Below are 15,643 nucleotides of genomic sequence, written 5' to 3'. Positions count from 1 at the left end.
CTTAATTAAAGATTGTCAAGTCATTAATTAAGTCTTTCTTAAGTTCTTCTGGGAGTTTTGTCTGAAAGATCCCCAATGGAGGTTGGGCAGCAAGTGCATCTAAGGCCTTAAGAATCACTCCCACTGTTCCTTTCTTATGCAATTCTCTGGCTTACCTTTGAGAGGAAGAACACATCAGACCCAGTCATTAAATATCTGCTAAGGAGTTTTGTTGATTATCTCATAGAACTTGAAACATGTGTGAGTAACTTGAGGTCTGATTACTCACAGGAATCTGTGCTATCAGATTTATTCTATACCAAAGGAACAAACTCACTGACTTGTAGCTCTAATTGTTTGTGGAGTGATGCCAGTCCCTGTTTGGGCACCATTTGCCTGTCCCAGTTAGGGGCACCAGTTGCCAGTCTAGCTTCACGGGTGGGAGACAGATGACCAGGGACTCATGGCTGAGCTGGGAAGCAGTATCTCATTTATTAATCAGATACATCGCCTTTTATGCATCTCTTCACCAGAAGTGACAAGGGAAAGGAAATGACTAGGAGAGGGGGTGGAGCAAAAAAAAAAGAGTGTGAGCAGAACATAGAAAGCTTCCATCTAACCAGTGGGGATTAAACCAATACCCTGCAGGCAGGGCGGGACCCAGGTAAAACAGTGATTATGTAAATAGACCACATCATAAGTAATACAGGTGAACCTAATGTGATGATCAAAACAGAAGGTCTTATAAGCAGAATTTAGAAGCAGACCAACAGAATGACTCTTTTTTCTCAGAAGGATTATGCAAGTGTGTATATGTTACAGATGCACAGAAAAGATGATGCTATCCCACATTTTGATTTGCTATTTACCATAGAAGTAGCAATCACCAGTCATGGTTTTCTATTGGAAAAAATACACACACACACACACACACTCTACTGAGCCAGATGGCTCATTCATAGAATCTGCCTGTCATATGATGTTTTATGGCCCTCTAAAGCCAGAATATTAGTAATATTTCCATATTTACTAATGAAAACTTTATTATCACTATGTCTAATGTTTGTTTCTACTTTTCCTTTCTAGCCTATTAACCCTCTCCCCATCCTCTCTTGAATCCTCTGTTCCATCATTTCTAGTAGTTCAACTGTCCTCATTAATTTTCTATCTTAGTTTTTTCATCTTAGTTTTTAAAATTATATCTTAGTTGCAATTCATGAAAATATTCTATTAGGGTATAAATTATTCCCTCAAAGAATCAGTTGGTTGAACAAAAATATTTTTTCTGTTTTGATTTTTCAATTAGAATAAAAAAAATCAAAAATGCCAAAGAGCTTGTAATGATTGTACTACATTTTTACAACTTGATGCACTAAGAGCTTCTGAGATAGTAACAGATGGAGCATGAGAGAGATCTGATTTGGGTGAATTGTTAGCTAAAATTAGAGATTAATGTGTTATGCTCAGAATTCATATTTAAAATATTTTATATAAATTAAAGACATAGGCTATTGGTTCGGGAGGTGGCACACTGGATAAAGCAGTGGACTCTCAAGCATGAGGTCCTGAGTTCAGTCCTGGGCAGCACATGTACCAGAGTGATGTCTGGCTCTTTCTCTCTCCTCCAATATTTATCATTAATAAATAAATAAAATCTTAAAAAAAGACATAGGTTAAATATACTGATCACTCTTAAGAATGTGAAATACACAAATACCTTATTTTATTGCAATTTATTATTATTTTTTAATTTTTATTTTCCCTTTTGTTGCCCTTGTTGCCTTTTTATTGTTGTTGTAGTTATTATTATTGTTGTTATTGATGTCATTGTTAGGACAGAGAGAAATGTAGAGAGGAAGGGAAGACAGAGAGGGAGGGACAGAGAAAGACAGACACCTGCAGACCTGCTTCACCACCTGTGAAGCGACTCCCCTGCAAGTGGGGAGCCCGGGGTTTGAACCCAGAGCCTTACACCAGTTCTTGCGCTTCGCAGGTGCACTTAACACGCTGCACTACTGCCTGACTCCCTATTGAAATTCATTTTATTGTACTTCAAAGTATGATTTTTTTCAGCTGAATGACAGCATTGATTTCTTTTATTTGTCTTTGAGGTAAACTTGTCTGACAAAGACTAAATGTTGAAAAGGACAATTTCATACTTCTTCAAAATATGTCCCTACAGTATATCCACTACCAAGTACCAATATCCCTTCACTACAGTCCACAGGGCCCCTTTGGTCACTGGAACAAGCCTCTATTTTTAAAAAATATTTATTTATTCCCTTTTGTTGCCCTTGTTGTTTTATTGTTGTAGTTATTACTGTTGTTATTGATGTCGTCGTTGTTGGATAGGACAGAGAGAAAAGGAGAGAGGAGGGGAAGACAGAGAAGGGGAGAGAAAGATAGACACCTGCAGACCTGCTTCACCACCTGTGAAGCGACTCCCTTGCAGGTGGGGAGCCGGGGACTCAAACCCTGATCCTTCCGCCGGTCCTTGGGCTTTGCGCCACCTGTGCTTAACCAGCTGCGCTACCGCGACTCCTGGAACAAACCTCTTTACCACTGCCCGTTGATAATCTCCATTCTGCAGTAAAAGTTCAAAGCTTTGTCTTCAGATACTTTTGTTTGTTTTCCATTGCTCTGATTCTTTATTTATCCCATCTTAATGAAATCAGCCTTGGTTTTTCCTTTTGCTAATATTCTCTAGTATTTCATGTAGGGCCAGTTTGGTTAGTTTTGCTTTAAGTTTGGTTTGTTTGGCAAGCTCTTCACTTCTTCAAATCTAAGTGATAAATCTACCTAGATGGATAGAGTGTTCTTTGGAAGGTTCTTTTTTGTTCAAAATTTTGAATATATGCCCCCAGTCCTTTTTGGCCCTTAGAGTTTCTTTCCACTGAGAAATCGGCTGATAGACATATTTAGAAATATTTTATTTACCTATTTTGATGAGAGAGATACAGTGAGAATAACACACACACACACACACACACACACACACAGATTGAGAGAGAGAGAGAGAGAGAGAGGAAGGATATCACAATACGTATGCTCAGTGCTGGTTTATGGTGGTACTGGGGACTGAACCTGGGACCTCAGGTCTTCAGGAGTAAACATCTTTTGCTTAACTATTATGCTGTCTCTCTAGTCCCAAAACTATCGTAGATGAATTTTGGGAATTTGTATGCTTATGAGAAGTTGATGCATTTCATCTGTTAACATGTTGTCAAATTTCTGTTTTTCTTATTGTTCATAGTGTTTTCTCATACACACACACACACACACACACACACACACATATTATGAAAGAATAGGGTAGAGAGAAAGAGTATAAAGAATTTTTTGATCACAAAGCTTTTCTTATTTTTGAAAATGCATTGCTAAGGAGTGAACCCAGGGCCCTGTGCATATATAATATCACTGAATGGCAGGAGTAAGACCTGCCTAGTCTTACTCCTCTTGTTTTTGGGAGAAAGGGACAGGTGAGACAGGTAAAGCAGATGAGAGAGACTAGGACCACCATTCATGGACTTTCTCAGATGCCATTTATGGTGCTCTAATGTGGTGCTACAACTCGAACCCGGGATTTTGTGCATAGTAAGTCATATGCCCTAGGGGCAACAGAAGCAATATCTTTTCTTTAAATTTTCATCCACTTCAATGCATGTTTTTTTTTTTTTTAATTTAACTTTTCCTCCTTGATTCATATTGCTTAGAGGTTTGCTGTTTAGTGTATGAATATTTGGGTTATTTAACTCTTATTTTTTCTAGTGTTGATTTCTAGTTTGATTCTGTTGGAGTCAGGGAAAACACTGGGATTCTTTTAAGAATTTGAAATTGTCTTTTAGTCTTTCATATGGTCTGTTTTGCTGTGTTCTCTTCACACTTGAAAGTGTTGTATATTTACTATTTTTGGTTGGTGTGTTCTATATTCACTTATTAGATTATTTTTATTTTAAGTTTGTTTTCCATTTATTTATTCCCTTTTGTTGCCCTTGTTTTATTGTTGTAGTTCTTATATTTGTTGTTATTGATGTCGTCGTTGTTGGGTAGGACAGAGAGAAATGGAAAGAGGGGGGAAGACAGAGAGGGGGAGAGAAAGTTAGAGACCTGCAGATCTGCTTCACCACCTGTGAACCGTCTCCCCTGCAGGTGGGAAGCTGGGGGCTCGAACCATAAGACTTAGGCCGGTGCTTGAGCTTAGCGCCACCTGCGCTTAACCCGCTGCACTACCATCTGACTCCCCACTTACTAGATTCTTTTGTTTGATGAGGTTACTGAGTTCTTTTACCTCTTGCTTATTTTCTCTTTATTCTACCAGTTGTTGAGATAGGTATTGTAATAATCAACTATTATTCCGAACTTGTCTATTTCTCCTTCTGTCAACTCTTTTGTATTTGGTATCTACATATTTAGAATTTTTACTATTTCTTCATAGACTGACACTTTTAATTATATAATTTCCTTCTCTGTTTAATCATAAATGTCTTCTCTGTGAGGCTAGTGTCCATGACATTCGAATAATAACTTTGTTTTCTTTTGATTAGCACTTTCATACCGTATCTTTTTCCATATATTTTTTCCCTATGTGCATGCTGCCTAGTGGCATTCTGGTCCATCACCGACCAGATGCAATGCTGTCCATAAATACAGAGCTTATCTTTGTAATGAGCCATACCGTGCAGCTTTATGGAATTATACTCCGTGACACAGGACGGCATAATCTCCTAGAGACAGGTGTCTCAGAATGTATCCCTGGTATTTTGTGGTACATATTGTAACTTGAAGTGAATTTCTTCTGGTAAGTAAAATGTTGGTTCATTTCTTTAAGAAGTTCCCTCTGACAATCTTTGTATCTGAGATTCTATGTTTACATTTAATGACACTATGGATATATTAGGATAAAATTTAATCACTTTAGTATTTGTTTCTGGCTGTTTCCTGTTATCTTTCCTGATTCTTTGTTGTCTGCCTTTTTTTTTTTGAAGATTTAAAAATTTTTTATTAATAAAATGGAAATGTTGACAAAACCATAGGATGAGAGGGGTACAACTCCACACAATTCCCACCACCAGAACTCTGTAACCCCTCCCTTCCCTTGATAGCTTTCCTATTCTTTATCCTACTGGGAGTATGGACCCAGGGTCATTGTGGGATACAGAAGGTGGAAGGTCTGGCTTCTGTCATTGCTTCCCTGGTGAACATGGATGTTGGCAGGTCGATCCATCCTCCCAGCATGTCTCTCTCTTTCCCTAGTGGGGCAGGGTTCTGGGGAGGTGGGGCTCCAGGACACATGGTGGGGTTGTCTGCCCAAGGAAGTCTGGTTGGTATCATGGTAGCATCTGGAACCTGGTGGCTAATAAAGAGTTAAGATATAAAGCAGAACAAATTGTTGACTAATCATGAACCTAAAGGCAAGAATATTGCAGATGAAGGTTTGGGATCTCTGTTTTGGAAAAAACTAGTAGGTCTGTTTTAGGTATATTCCAAGGGGTCCATGACCCTACTAGTTTTTGCCTGAGCCTGACATCTAATATGCAGGTGAACCCAAGTTGTTGTCTGGTGGAATGGTGTCATAGTTGGAAAAAGGACCAGAAAGCTGGATCAGGGAAGAGAGTAGCTCCCAAATGTGAGGTTGTCTGCCTTCTACTGGCACGATGGTTCATGCTTACATATTTTTTAGAACTTTGTTTTGATTTACCTATGCCTTATATGCATAACTTAGCAAGTTGGCTGATGTCATCATTTTGCTAGTTTGAATGAATTGAAGAAATCTTTCCTCCAGTTCCATCTTTGATAAGTGTGTCTTTGATAAGACACACTGCAATAAAATGTCTTAAATGTTTTCTTCATATGTATGTAGAATTAAAAGGAATAGAAGTATAATTCTTATTTTTAAGCTCAGATGGAGGTAAAGTTCACTGTATTTAATATATATATATATATATCCATTTTTTTCAATGGTCTTCCTTTCACTTCTTTTCTAGTTCATCCTTACATCTCTTACTACTTCCAAGTGACTTTACATTTTTCTTCTTTTCTCTCAGATAAGCAAAACCATATCTGGCTTCCTCCGGTGTTTTCCAGATTCGCTTCCCTTTCATTGATGGTATAAAAACAAGATTCCTTGTGCAAATGCTTTGGGCACTGGTGGAATGTGGGTACAGAACCTTCTGATACTTACTCTAACATTTATGCCTCTAGTAGTATGGACTGAAGTTCTTGGGGTGCAGAAGGTGGCAGTTCTGGCTTCTGTTATTGCTTCTTCACTGGATATGGGCGTTGGCATGTCTCCACACCCCCAGGCTGTTTCTGTCTTTCTCTAGGGGGGAAGTTATGCCAAATATATTTGAGTTAAATGATTTGTTAGAGCAGGAAACAAGTGGGTAAGCCTTTTCCTATTCATAATAAATGTGACATCCTTATATTTTGTTTATATATTTTTCTTACTGAGAGTATGTGGAGATTAGGTCATTTATGGAAAGGAAGGATTGTAACACGAGAACTGACAGAAGTAATATATGTTTTCTAATTTCCATAGAAATAAGGGCTATATGATATAATATAATTGATGCTGGGTAGCATTGTGACCTAGGCAAGTATGATTTTCAGCAACCACTTCTTCAATTTCTCTCTTTTGCTCCACTCCCTAGAAGGAGGGTCATGTGTTTTGGTGTTTGTCAAAAAGAAGACAGAGAACAGCATGAAGGTATCAGGTGCCTGAAAGGTTGGGGATAAAGGTCATCAAGTTACTAATAGCTCTGGACTTACTGGTTCCTTGAACTTGGGCAGGCGAATTAATCTCCATAAAGCTTACGAAACAGTATCAAGCACTGACTTACATACCAGTTAGACTGGATATGATAATTTGTTTTAATATTTATTATGCATTTACTGGTTGTTCAGGCTGATCCAAAAATACTTCATTATAGCTTTTAGTCATGACTTTGCCTAGCAGGATGATAAAAGAATATAATACAGGGACATTAATGGCTATAAATATCAACAGTTTATCCTGCGAAATGATTCATTGAATTTTTTTTTACGGCACCAGGAGTACCTAGAACTTCTCAAAGAGTTAATGTGCTTTTGGGAATGCCACTTTATTTATACTTTATTTAGACTGTTGTTCCTTTCACCCTAGTTTGTTCTTGGTCATACTGAAATGTGTAAACAACTTTAGATTTATTACCATTTTACTATTATTAATTTTGCACCAGTGCCTTTTGTGGCTTTTTAAGCAATACATTGATTGGATTTATTATTTCTCTCCATTCTAGGCAATGGGCCTCACGATGACCGCTGCTGTACTTATAATGAAAACAACTTGGTGGATGGTGTTTATTGTCTCCCGATAGGACACTGGATTGAGGCCACTGGGCACACCAATGAGATGAAACACACAACAGACTTCTATTTTAATATTGCAGGTCACCAAGCCATGCATTATTCAAGGTAAAAATAGTTCCATGTTTATAAGCAGAAAAGTAGGACACGGGGGTAGCATTAGGCTAATGGAAGTATTTACTGCCTCTGAAATTGCAGCTTCTCCCTTGGGAGGCCTGGATAAGCCTGCAGTAGTTTAAGGAGATAAATCATGGTGTGAGTTTTTCTAGCTCTAAATGGGAAAGACTCTTTTAATAGAATTCTCTCATTAAATATTAACCCTGGCATCAACATATTTTTACCAGCCAGTAGGTTTCCAGTCTTTGTATTTACATAGTGGATTGAAAACAGAAGCTTGACTAGGCATCCTAGATCACTGTGTGTGTCTTTTGTGATACTAACCAGCAGTGAGACAAACACGAGTGTCTGCTTATAAAGCCTTCTTCAGCTGATGTAAAAGTTACAGCCGGAAACTTGATTGAATGTGATCGTTTATTTTATGAATCCATTTATTTTAGTTATTATACTAATAATAACTAAGGCTGTAGGAAAATTCTGGTTATTAGTGAGGAAGGTAAATGAAAATGAGTAAAAACTCACTACACTTTCCTTCATTCCCTCATCAAAAGGAACTACTTTGAAACCCTTTGTCATTTTATTTATTTATTTATTTATTTATTTTTGGGTCCAGTTCTTAAAATAATATGAATATACTTTGGTAATGCACTAATGCAAACGTTACTGATTTCCATCAATGGAATTAAAGAAAAAAATTTTAGCAAGTACCTTTGTTAAAAAATTTTTTTTTGTGTGTGGGGGGATCGGGTGGGGGCACACCTGGTTGAGTGCACACATTACATTCAGTGTGCAAGGATCCGGGTTCAAGACCCTGGTCCCCACCTACAGGGGCAAAGCTTCATGAGTGGTGAAGCAGGGCTGCTGGTGTCTCTCTGTCTCTCTCATTTTCTTTTTTTTAAAATTTTTATAATATTTATTTATTTTCCCTTTTGTTGCCCTTGTTGTTTTTTATTGTTGTAGTTATTATTGTTGTTATTGATGTCGTGTTGTTGGATAGGACAGAGAGAAATGGAGAGAGGAGGGGAAGACAGAGAAGGGGAGAGAATGATAGACACCTGCAGACCTGCTTCACCACCTGTGAAGCGACTCCCCTACAGGTGGGGAGCTGGGGACTTGAACCGGGATCCTTATGCCGGTCCTTGCGCTTAGTACCATGTGTGCTTAACCCATTGCGCTACTGCCTGACTCCCCTCTCTCATTTTCTATCTCCCCCTCCCATCCCAATGTCTCTCCATCCTATCCAACAATAAGTAAACAATAAAAGTATTAATTTTTTAATCATTTTGGTGAGGTGGGGGGCTTATGGTTTACAGTGCATTCACTGATATACAGGTACAATTTCTCAGCTTTTTGTGAAAATTCCCTGTGGAACACTCTCCCACATAACCTACATCATTACACCAGGACCTCCAAGGTTCTCTTCTGCCTCTCCCCCATTCCCGTCTTCCCCAGCGTCCTTTCCTTTGATGTCATGCACCATGCCCAGTCCACATTTCACTCTTTGCCTTCCCTCTCTGTCCCTATTTATTAAGTCTTGTGTATAAGTGAGATCATTCTGTGTTTGTCTTCTTAACATTTTAATATGTCTTCAAATTCCATCCAAGATGAAGTAAAGGAGATTATTTCATAATTTCTATTAGCTGAGTAGTAGTCCCCATGTATAATAACCATTTTTATAATAACCATTTTTTTTCCAGTCATCTGTTGTTAGACAGCTGGGTTAGGACCACTGCCTCGAGTGGCAGGGCAGGATGACCCAGGCTCCCTTTGGAGACTGAGACAGTCCCTACCATCGCTACTTCCAGATTTTGACTCTTTACAGATTGTGCCACTGTTGGTCTGCTTCTAATTCTGCTTCTAACACCCCTTCTGTTTTGATCATCACGTTAGGTTCGTTTGCTTAACTCTGTGGTCTATTTACATAATCACTGCTTTACCTGAGACCTGCCCTGCCTACAGGGCATTGGTTTAATCCCCACTGGTTCACGCTTTTTCCCCACTCCCCTAGTCACATCCTGTTTTTCACCACTTAATCCCCATTGGTTAGTGCACTTTTTCCTTCTCCCCACCCCCTATTCTAGGTACTTCCTCTTCCTGACACTTCCACCTCAGGAGATATAAGGGACAGGATTTTCTAATGAATGGAGATTAGATAGATTGCACTGCATTCCTGCTCATCAATAAAGATTGAACTGCATTCCCAGCTCAGCCACGAGTTCCTGGTCATCTCTCTCCCGCCTGCGAAGCTAGCCCGGCAGTGCCACTATGAACATGGCTGTCTCTCTGTCTCCCCCCCCCCCCCCGACTCTCTTTCCAGAGCACTACTGAGCTTTGGTTTATGGTGGTCTAAGGCATTAAACCTGGGACCTTGGAGCCTCAGGCATCAGAATCTGTTTGTATAGCCATTATGCTATGTCCCACTCCCTCAGCTTTCTTCTGATATGTCTTTTTTAGGGAGTATATCTCCATCAGAGATATTGCTGTATCATTGAGTAGGTCTCTTTCTATCTATCTTTCTTTCTTTCTTCCTTCCTTCCTTCCTTCCTTCCTTCCTTCCTCTTTCTTTCTTTCTTTCTTTCTTTCTTTCTTTCTTTCTTTCTCTCTCTCTTCTTTCCTTCCTTTCTCCCTTTCTTTCTCTTACTTTTTTCTTTCTTTCTTTCTTTCTTTCTTAATTTTTATTGATTTAATGATGATTTACAATTGCATACAGTTCCCACTATCAGAGCTCCATGTCCTATACCCTCCATTGAAAACTTCCCTATTCTTTATCCCTTTGAGTGTATTGACCAAAATTCTTCTCTTCTTTTTTTCTTTTCTTCTTCTTTTTTTTTTTTTTTAGTTTTATTAGTGATTTAGTAATGATCAACAAGATTGTGGGATAAGAGGGATACAATTCCATACAATTCCCACCACCAGGGTTCCACATTCCATCCCTTCCATTGGAAGTTTCCTTATTCTTTTTTTTTGTTTCCTTATTCTTTATCCCTCTGGGAGTATGGACCAAAGATATTTATGGGGAGCAGAAGGTGGGAGTTTTGGCTTCTGTCATTGCTTCTCTTCTGGACATGGGTGTTGGCAGGTGGATCTATACCCTAGCCTGTTTCTATCTTTTCCTAGTGGGGCAGGGCTCTGGAGAAATGAGGTTCAGGGACACATGGGTGAGGTTGTCTGGCCAGGGGAGTCAGCATGCAATCCTAGCAGTGTTTGCAACTTGGTGGCTGAAAGGCAGTAAGATATAAAGCAGGACAAATTGTTCAATAAAAAGGAACCTAAATGTAGGAATAGAGCACATGAAATTAGGGGTCTTGGTGTGAGAAGAAGCTACAAAGTCTATTTTAGGTATGTTCCACAGGGCCCATGACTTCTCTATTTCTTCTGTTCTAAGATATCTCCAGACTGTTTTCCAGAAAGGTTGGACCAATTCACATTCCCACTAGCAGTCAGAAGTGTCCCTTTTTCTCCATTTCTGGCATGGAAGAAATTTAACTAACCTAATACTTGTTCTCTCTCCCCACTCCTAATCATTACCATGGCCACCTAAAAATTTGTCTTGTCGTTCTGGGAAGTTGCTCAGCAGTAGAATGTGGCCTTCTATTTTTTTTTTTCTCACTCATTTTATAATTAGTAATTTAATATTGATTTACAAAATTACATGTCAACAGGGTTATAATTCCATACCATTCCCACCACCAGAGTTCTGAATCCCAAATCCCTCCATGGCAAATCACTGTGATTCTCCCTAGGTTGCAGACATGAGTTAACCACCACCTCTACAACTGTCTGTCTACATTCATACACAATCGCCCCTTTTTTCTTCCTGATCCAGTCCTCTCTCTCCCTCCTAGCCACTCATGACACCATAACTACCTCCACATGTCCCTTTCTTTTCCCTCCTCTCTCTCTGGGTACTAATGGAGCTGCAGTTCTCATCTTCTTCAGCCTATCATTCCTCCCCTAGTGGGAGTATGGATCAAGGCTGTTTTTGGGGTGCAGAAGGTGGGAGGTCTGGCTTCTGTAATTGCTTCTCTGTTGGACATGGGCATTGGCACATTGATCCGTACCCCCAGCCTATTGCTGGGGTAGGGCTCTGGGGAGGTGAGGGTCTGGGATACATTGAGGTTATAAGCCCAGAGAAGTCAGGATGGAATCATGGAAGCATCTGCAACTTGGTGTCTGGAAGGTGGCAGGACATAAATTGAAACTACATGGTTAATGAACAAGTACCAAAAAGCAGGAACAGAGCAGATGAGTTTAGGGATCTTAGGGTAGAAGAAAGCTAGGAAGTCTGTTTTAGGCATGCTCCTAGAGGCCCACACTATGGTAGTTTTCCTTGAGTTTGATACTTAGGATGAAGTTGGATAAAAATATTGTTTTATTATTTTTGTTTATAATATTTATTTTAAAATGGTTTTAGAGTAGAGAAAAGGGCTATAAAGTTGGATTAGGGCAGTGAGAAAAATTTTGTGGATAGGATTAACTATTGGGAGTCAGGTGCTAGCTCAGCGGGTCAAGCGCATATCAAGGGAAGTGCAAGGACCAGCAAGGATCCCAGTTTGAGCCCCCAAGTCCCCACCTGTGTGTGTGTGTGTGTGGGGGGTTTGCTTCATGGGCAGTGAAGCAGGTCTGCAGGTGTCTGTCTTTCTCTCTCCCTCTCTGTCTCCCCCTCCTCTCTCGATTTCTCTCTGTCCTGTCCAACAACAACAACAGCAATGGCAACAATAAAAAACAACAACAAGGGCAACAAAACAGGAAAAGTGGCCTCTAGGGGCAGTGGATTCGTAGTGCAGGTACCAAGCTCCAGCAATAACCCTGAAGGCAAAAAAAAAAACAAAAAACTAACTCCGTCCACCTGACCCATGGCCCAAATATATATTTATATTTATCACCAGGGCCTGTGTAGCCTCTGAGTCCTTATTAGTCTCAGTTTGCAGCTCATGGTCACGGCTGGGAACAGTGCAGACTGCACTCATTTCAGGACCAGTTTTCTGTGAGTATCAGGGCAGGCTACCCCCACCTCCCTCCCTTCGGAGACTGGGGCAGTCAGTCCCTGCTGTTGCTTCTTTGCTGTGAGGACAAAGTCCTGGGAGGGCCCACAAGAGGTCTTATGATGCCGTTCCTGATGGAAGTGACCAGTGGGGTTTCCATTGCTTTTTACATTTAAAGGCTTTATAGGAATTGCAGTTAACTAGTAGACTTAAATACATATCTCATACTTTGTGGGTTTAAAATTTAAGACAGCTATCTAGCAGTTAAAATAGTCTGTAAATGTTATTTACTATAGAGGTACATGTTTGTAGCATAGATACTTTCTCATTTTTTTCAAAAAGTGCATTGCTTTAAAATACAATAATTACTAGGAACAGGGAGGAGGAGAAGAATGGGAGAAGATCTGACTTCACCACTGCGTTAGGGAACTAATGTTCTTTTTTGACACCAGGGTTATTGCTGGGGCTGGGGCTGATTGCCTGTACTACAAATCCACTGTTCCTGAGAGCCATCCCCCTCCCATTTTTTTCCCTATTTTTATTAGACAGGACAGAGGGAGATTGAGAGGAGGGGGAGACAGAAAGGGGAAGAGAAGGATAGACAACTGCAGGCCTGCTTCACCGCTCATGAAGCATCCTCCCTACAGGCGGGGAGTGGAGGCTCAAACCCGGGTCCCGCATGGTGGTGTGTGCGCTTAACCAGATGCACCTCCACCCATCCCCGGTAACTCATATTCTTCGTGGACTCAACTTTCTTACGAATTTGTTTGAGATCGTTTCCTTGCAGATGGTTTCAGTGCTGAGCATGAGGAAGAGAGGAACGAAGCAAGATTCATGATTTCATCAGCTGAGCAATTCTATGAACAGTTTCACTGTCTACTGAGATGGGGACGATTAAGAGATGAACATACAGAAGCAGGGGTTGAAATAAAACTTCTATTTTGAATTGATTACTTTCGAAGTGTACCTTAGGGGGCCGGGTGGGGGTGTACCTGGCTGAGCGCACATATTACAATCAGCAAAGACTCGTGTTGGAGCTCCCTGGTCTCCACCTGCAGGGGGAAATCTTTTCGAATGGTGAAGCAGGACTGCAGGTGTCTCTCTGTCTCCTTTTCTGTCTCCCTCTCTGCCGGGCTAGCCTGAGGGTGTTTCTTCCCTGGGAACATGCTCTCCGGGTTGGAGAGAATTCAACTGGAGCCAACCTAGTCTGCTAGGCTGCTGCTTACTCAGCGACACGGGAGAGGAACCAGGAACTCCTGTGGCTGAGCGGAACGCAATGCAATTCTGCCTTTATTCATCTGCCTTTATATCTTCAGAGGTGGAAGTGGTAGGTCAGAAGAGAATATACATAGGAGAGTGGGTGGAGAGAAGGAAAGGAGCATGAATTCCATCTAACCAGTGGGGATTAAACCAATGCCCTGCAGGCAGGGCGGGTCTCAGACAAAACAATGATTATGTAAATAGACCACAGCAAGGAATGCAACGGGCCTAGCATAATAACCAACATCTCTTCCCTTTTGATTTCTGGCTGTCTCTAACAAATGAATAAAGATAAAAAAAATTAAGAGAAAACTAGTGAAGTATACCATAGATTGCAGAAGGGAAATCATTTTAGCCTGGGAGGAGTTTTAAGGAGAGTTTGAGAACAGAGAAAGAACATGGGGGGGGGGTTACCCAGGTGGGTGATTTTCAGAGTGATGCATCTCTGTGAGGTCAACTAGCAAACAGTTGAAATGTGGGAGGAAGCAAAGAAAATCAGTGAAAATATGGAGTCCTTAGGGCCGAACAGTTTACAGGTGGAGGAGTGAAGGGCTCGAGCATAGAAAGAATGAGCCACTGTGGTGCTGATGGAGAATGTCCTTTCAGTAGGTCTTTTACGTTTACCCTGAACCATACTCCTTGAACCCTTTGGTACAGAAAGGAGTGTGTCTAGCCATAGGGACCTTCTTCTAGTGTTTATTCCACGCTACCTTTTATCACCTTCCTTGTGTCACTAAAGAATTTCATTAGATAGATGCAGAACTTCTTGAATTTATATCCTACTCTTCTCATTTATTTTTGAGTTTTGGGCACCACTGAGGCTCTAATAGTCCAGGATGACTTCTGCAGATGGAAAAAGGCAGGAGACATAGTAGGAGAAAGGGAAAGAAAGGTGTCACGACCCTGAAGCTGTCTCACTAGTGCAGTGGGAGCTGGGTTGGAACTGAGGTTACATGTATGACAAAGCAGGAGTGCTATGGAGGTGAGCTATCTTGTTGACCTTTCTATTTCTAACTTAATTTTTTTTCCCTTTTGTTGTCCTTGATGTTTATTGTTGTTGTTGGTATTACTGTTGTTGTTGTTGGATAGGACAGAGAGAAATGGAGAGAGGAAGGGAAGACAGAGAGAGGGAAAGACAGACACCTGTAGACCTGCTTCACCGCCTGTGAAGCAACTCCCCTGTAGGTGGGGAGCTGGGGCTTGAACGAGGATCCTGCAGCTGGTCCTTGTGCTTTCCACCATGTGCACTTAACCCGCAGTGCTACTGCCCGGCTCCCCCACCCATAAAAAAGAACATTTTTAAGAGCTTTAAAAAAGTTTTTTTTTTTGGGGGGAGTTGGGTGATAGCGTAGTGGGTTAAGTGCACGGGCATGGTGCAAAGCGCAAGGACCGGCCTAAGGATCCCGGTTGGAGTCCCGGCTCCCCACCTGCAGGGGAGTCGCTTCATAGGCAGTGAAGCAGGTCTGCAGGTGTCTGTCTTTCTCTCCCCCTCTCTGTCTTCCCCTCCTCTCTCCATTTCTCTCTGTCCTATCCAACAATGACAACAACAATAAAAAACAACAAGGGCAACAAAAGGGAAAATTAAAAAAAAGTTTTTTTTTTTTTTTAAAGAATATAGATTGAAGTATAGGTGAAAAAAAAATTTTTTTTTCTGGGACAGAATTGACACAAGCACTTGGTCCTTACCTGAAGGAAGGAAACTTCACCAGCAGTGAAATAGGTCTGCAGGTCTCTCTCTCTGTCTCTTGTCTCTCTCTCTCTCTCTTCCCTTTCCACCTTATTTTTTCTCTGTTTTACCAAATAAGACAAAGAGGAAAACATAGAGGGCCCAGATTTTGGTACACCAGCTTGAGAACACCTGTTACCATTTGCAAGGGCCTGGGTTCGACCCCCTCCCCCCAGTGCTCTTCTGTAGTGGGGAAGCACTGCTGCAGGCATCTCTCTTTGTCTCTTGTTCT

The 15,643-nt window shown here is 40.8% G+C and overlaps 1 protein-coding gene across 2 annotated transcripts in view; it reads left to right on the top strand.

The window, feature by feature from the left end:
* The window catches only part of EPM2A (EPM2A glucan phosphatase, laforin), a 101,307-nt gene that overhangs the window by 19,930 nt on the left and 65,734 nt on the right, over nucleotides 1-15,643 (top strand). For both annotated transcript variants that reach the window (XM_060188723.1, XM_007517845.3), the window contains exon 2: nucleotides 7,257-7,431. In XM_060188723.1, coding sequence (XP_060044706.1) covers nucleotides 7,257-7,431 — 175 coding nt within the window. The remainder of the gene's footprint in view (nucleotides 1-7,256; nucleotides 7,432-15,643) is intronic.

Source organism: Erinaceus europaeus, chromosome 4, assembly GCF_950295315.1.
Source record: "Erinaceus europaeus chromosome 4, mEriEur2.1, whole genome shotgun sequence".
Classification (NCBI taxonomy): Eukaryota; Metazoa; Chordata; class Mammalia; order Eulipotyphla; family Erinaceidae; genus Erinaceus; species Erinaceus europaeus.
The sequence above is the reverse complement of the archived record's forward strand: the minus strand, read 5'-3'. Positions and strand labels throughout refer to the sequence as shown.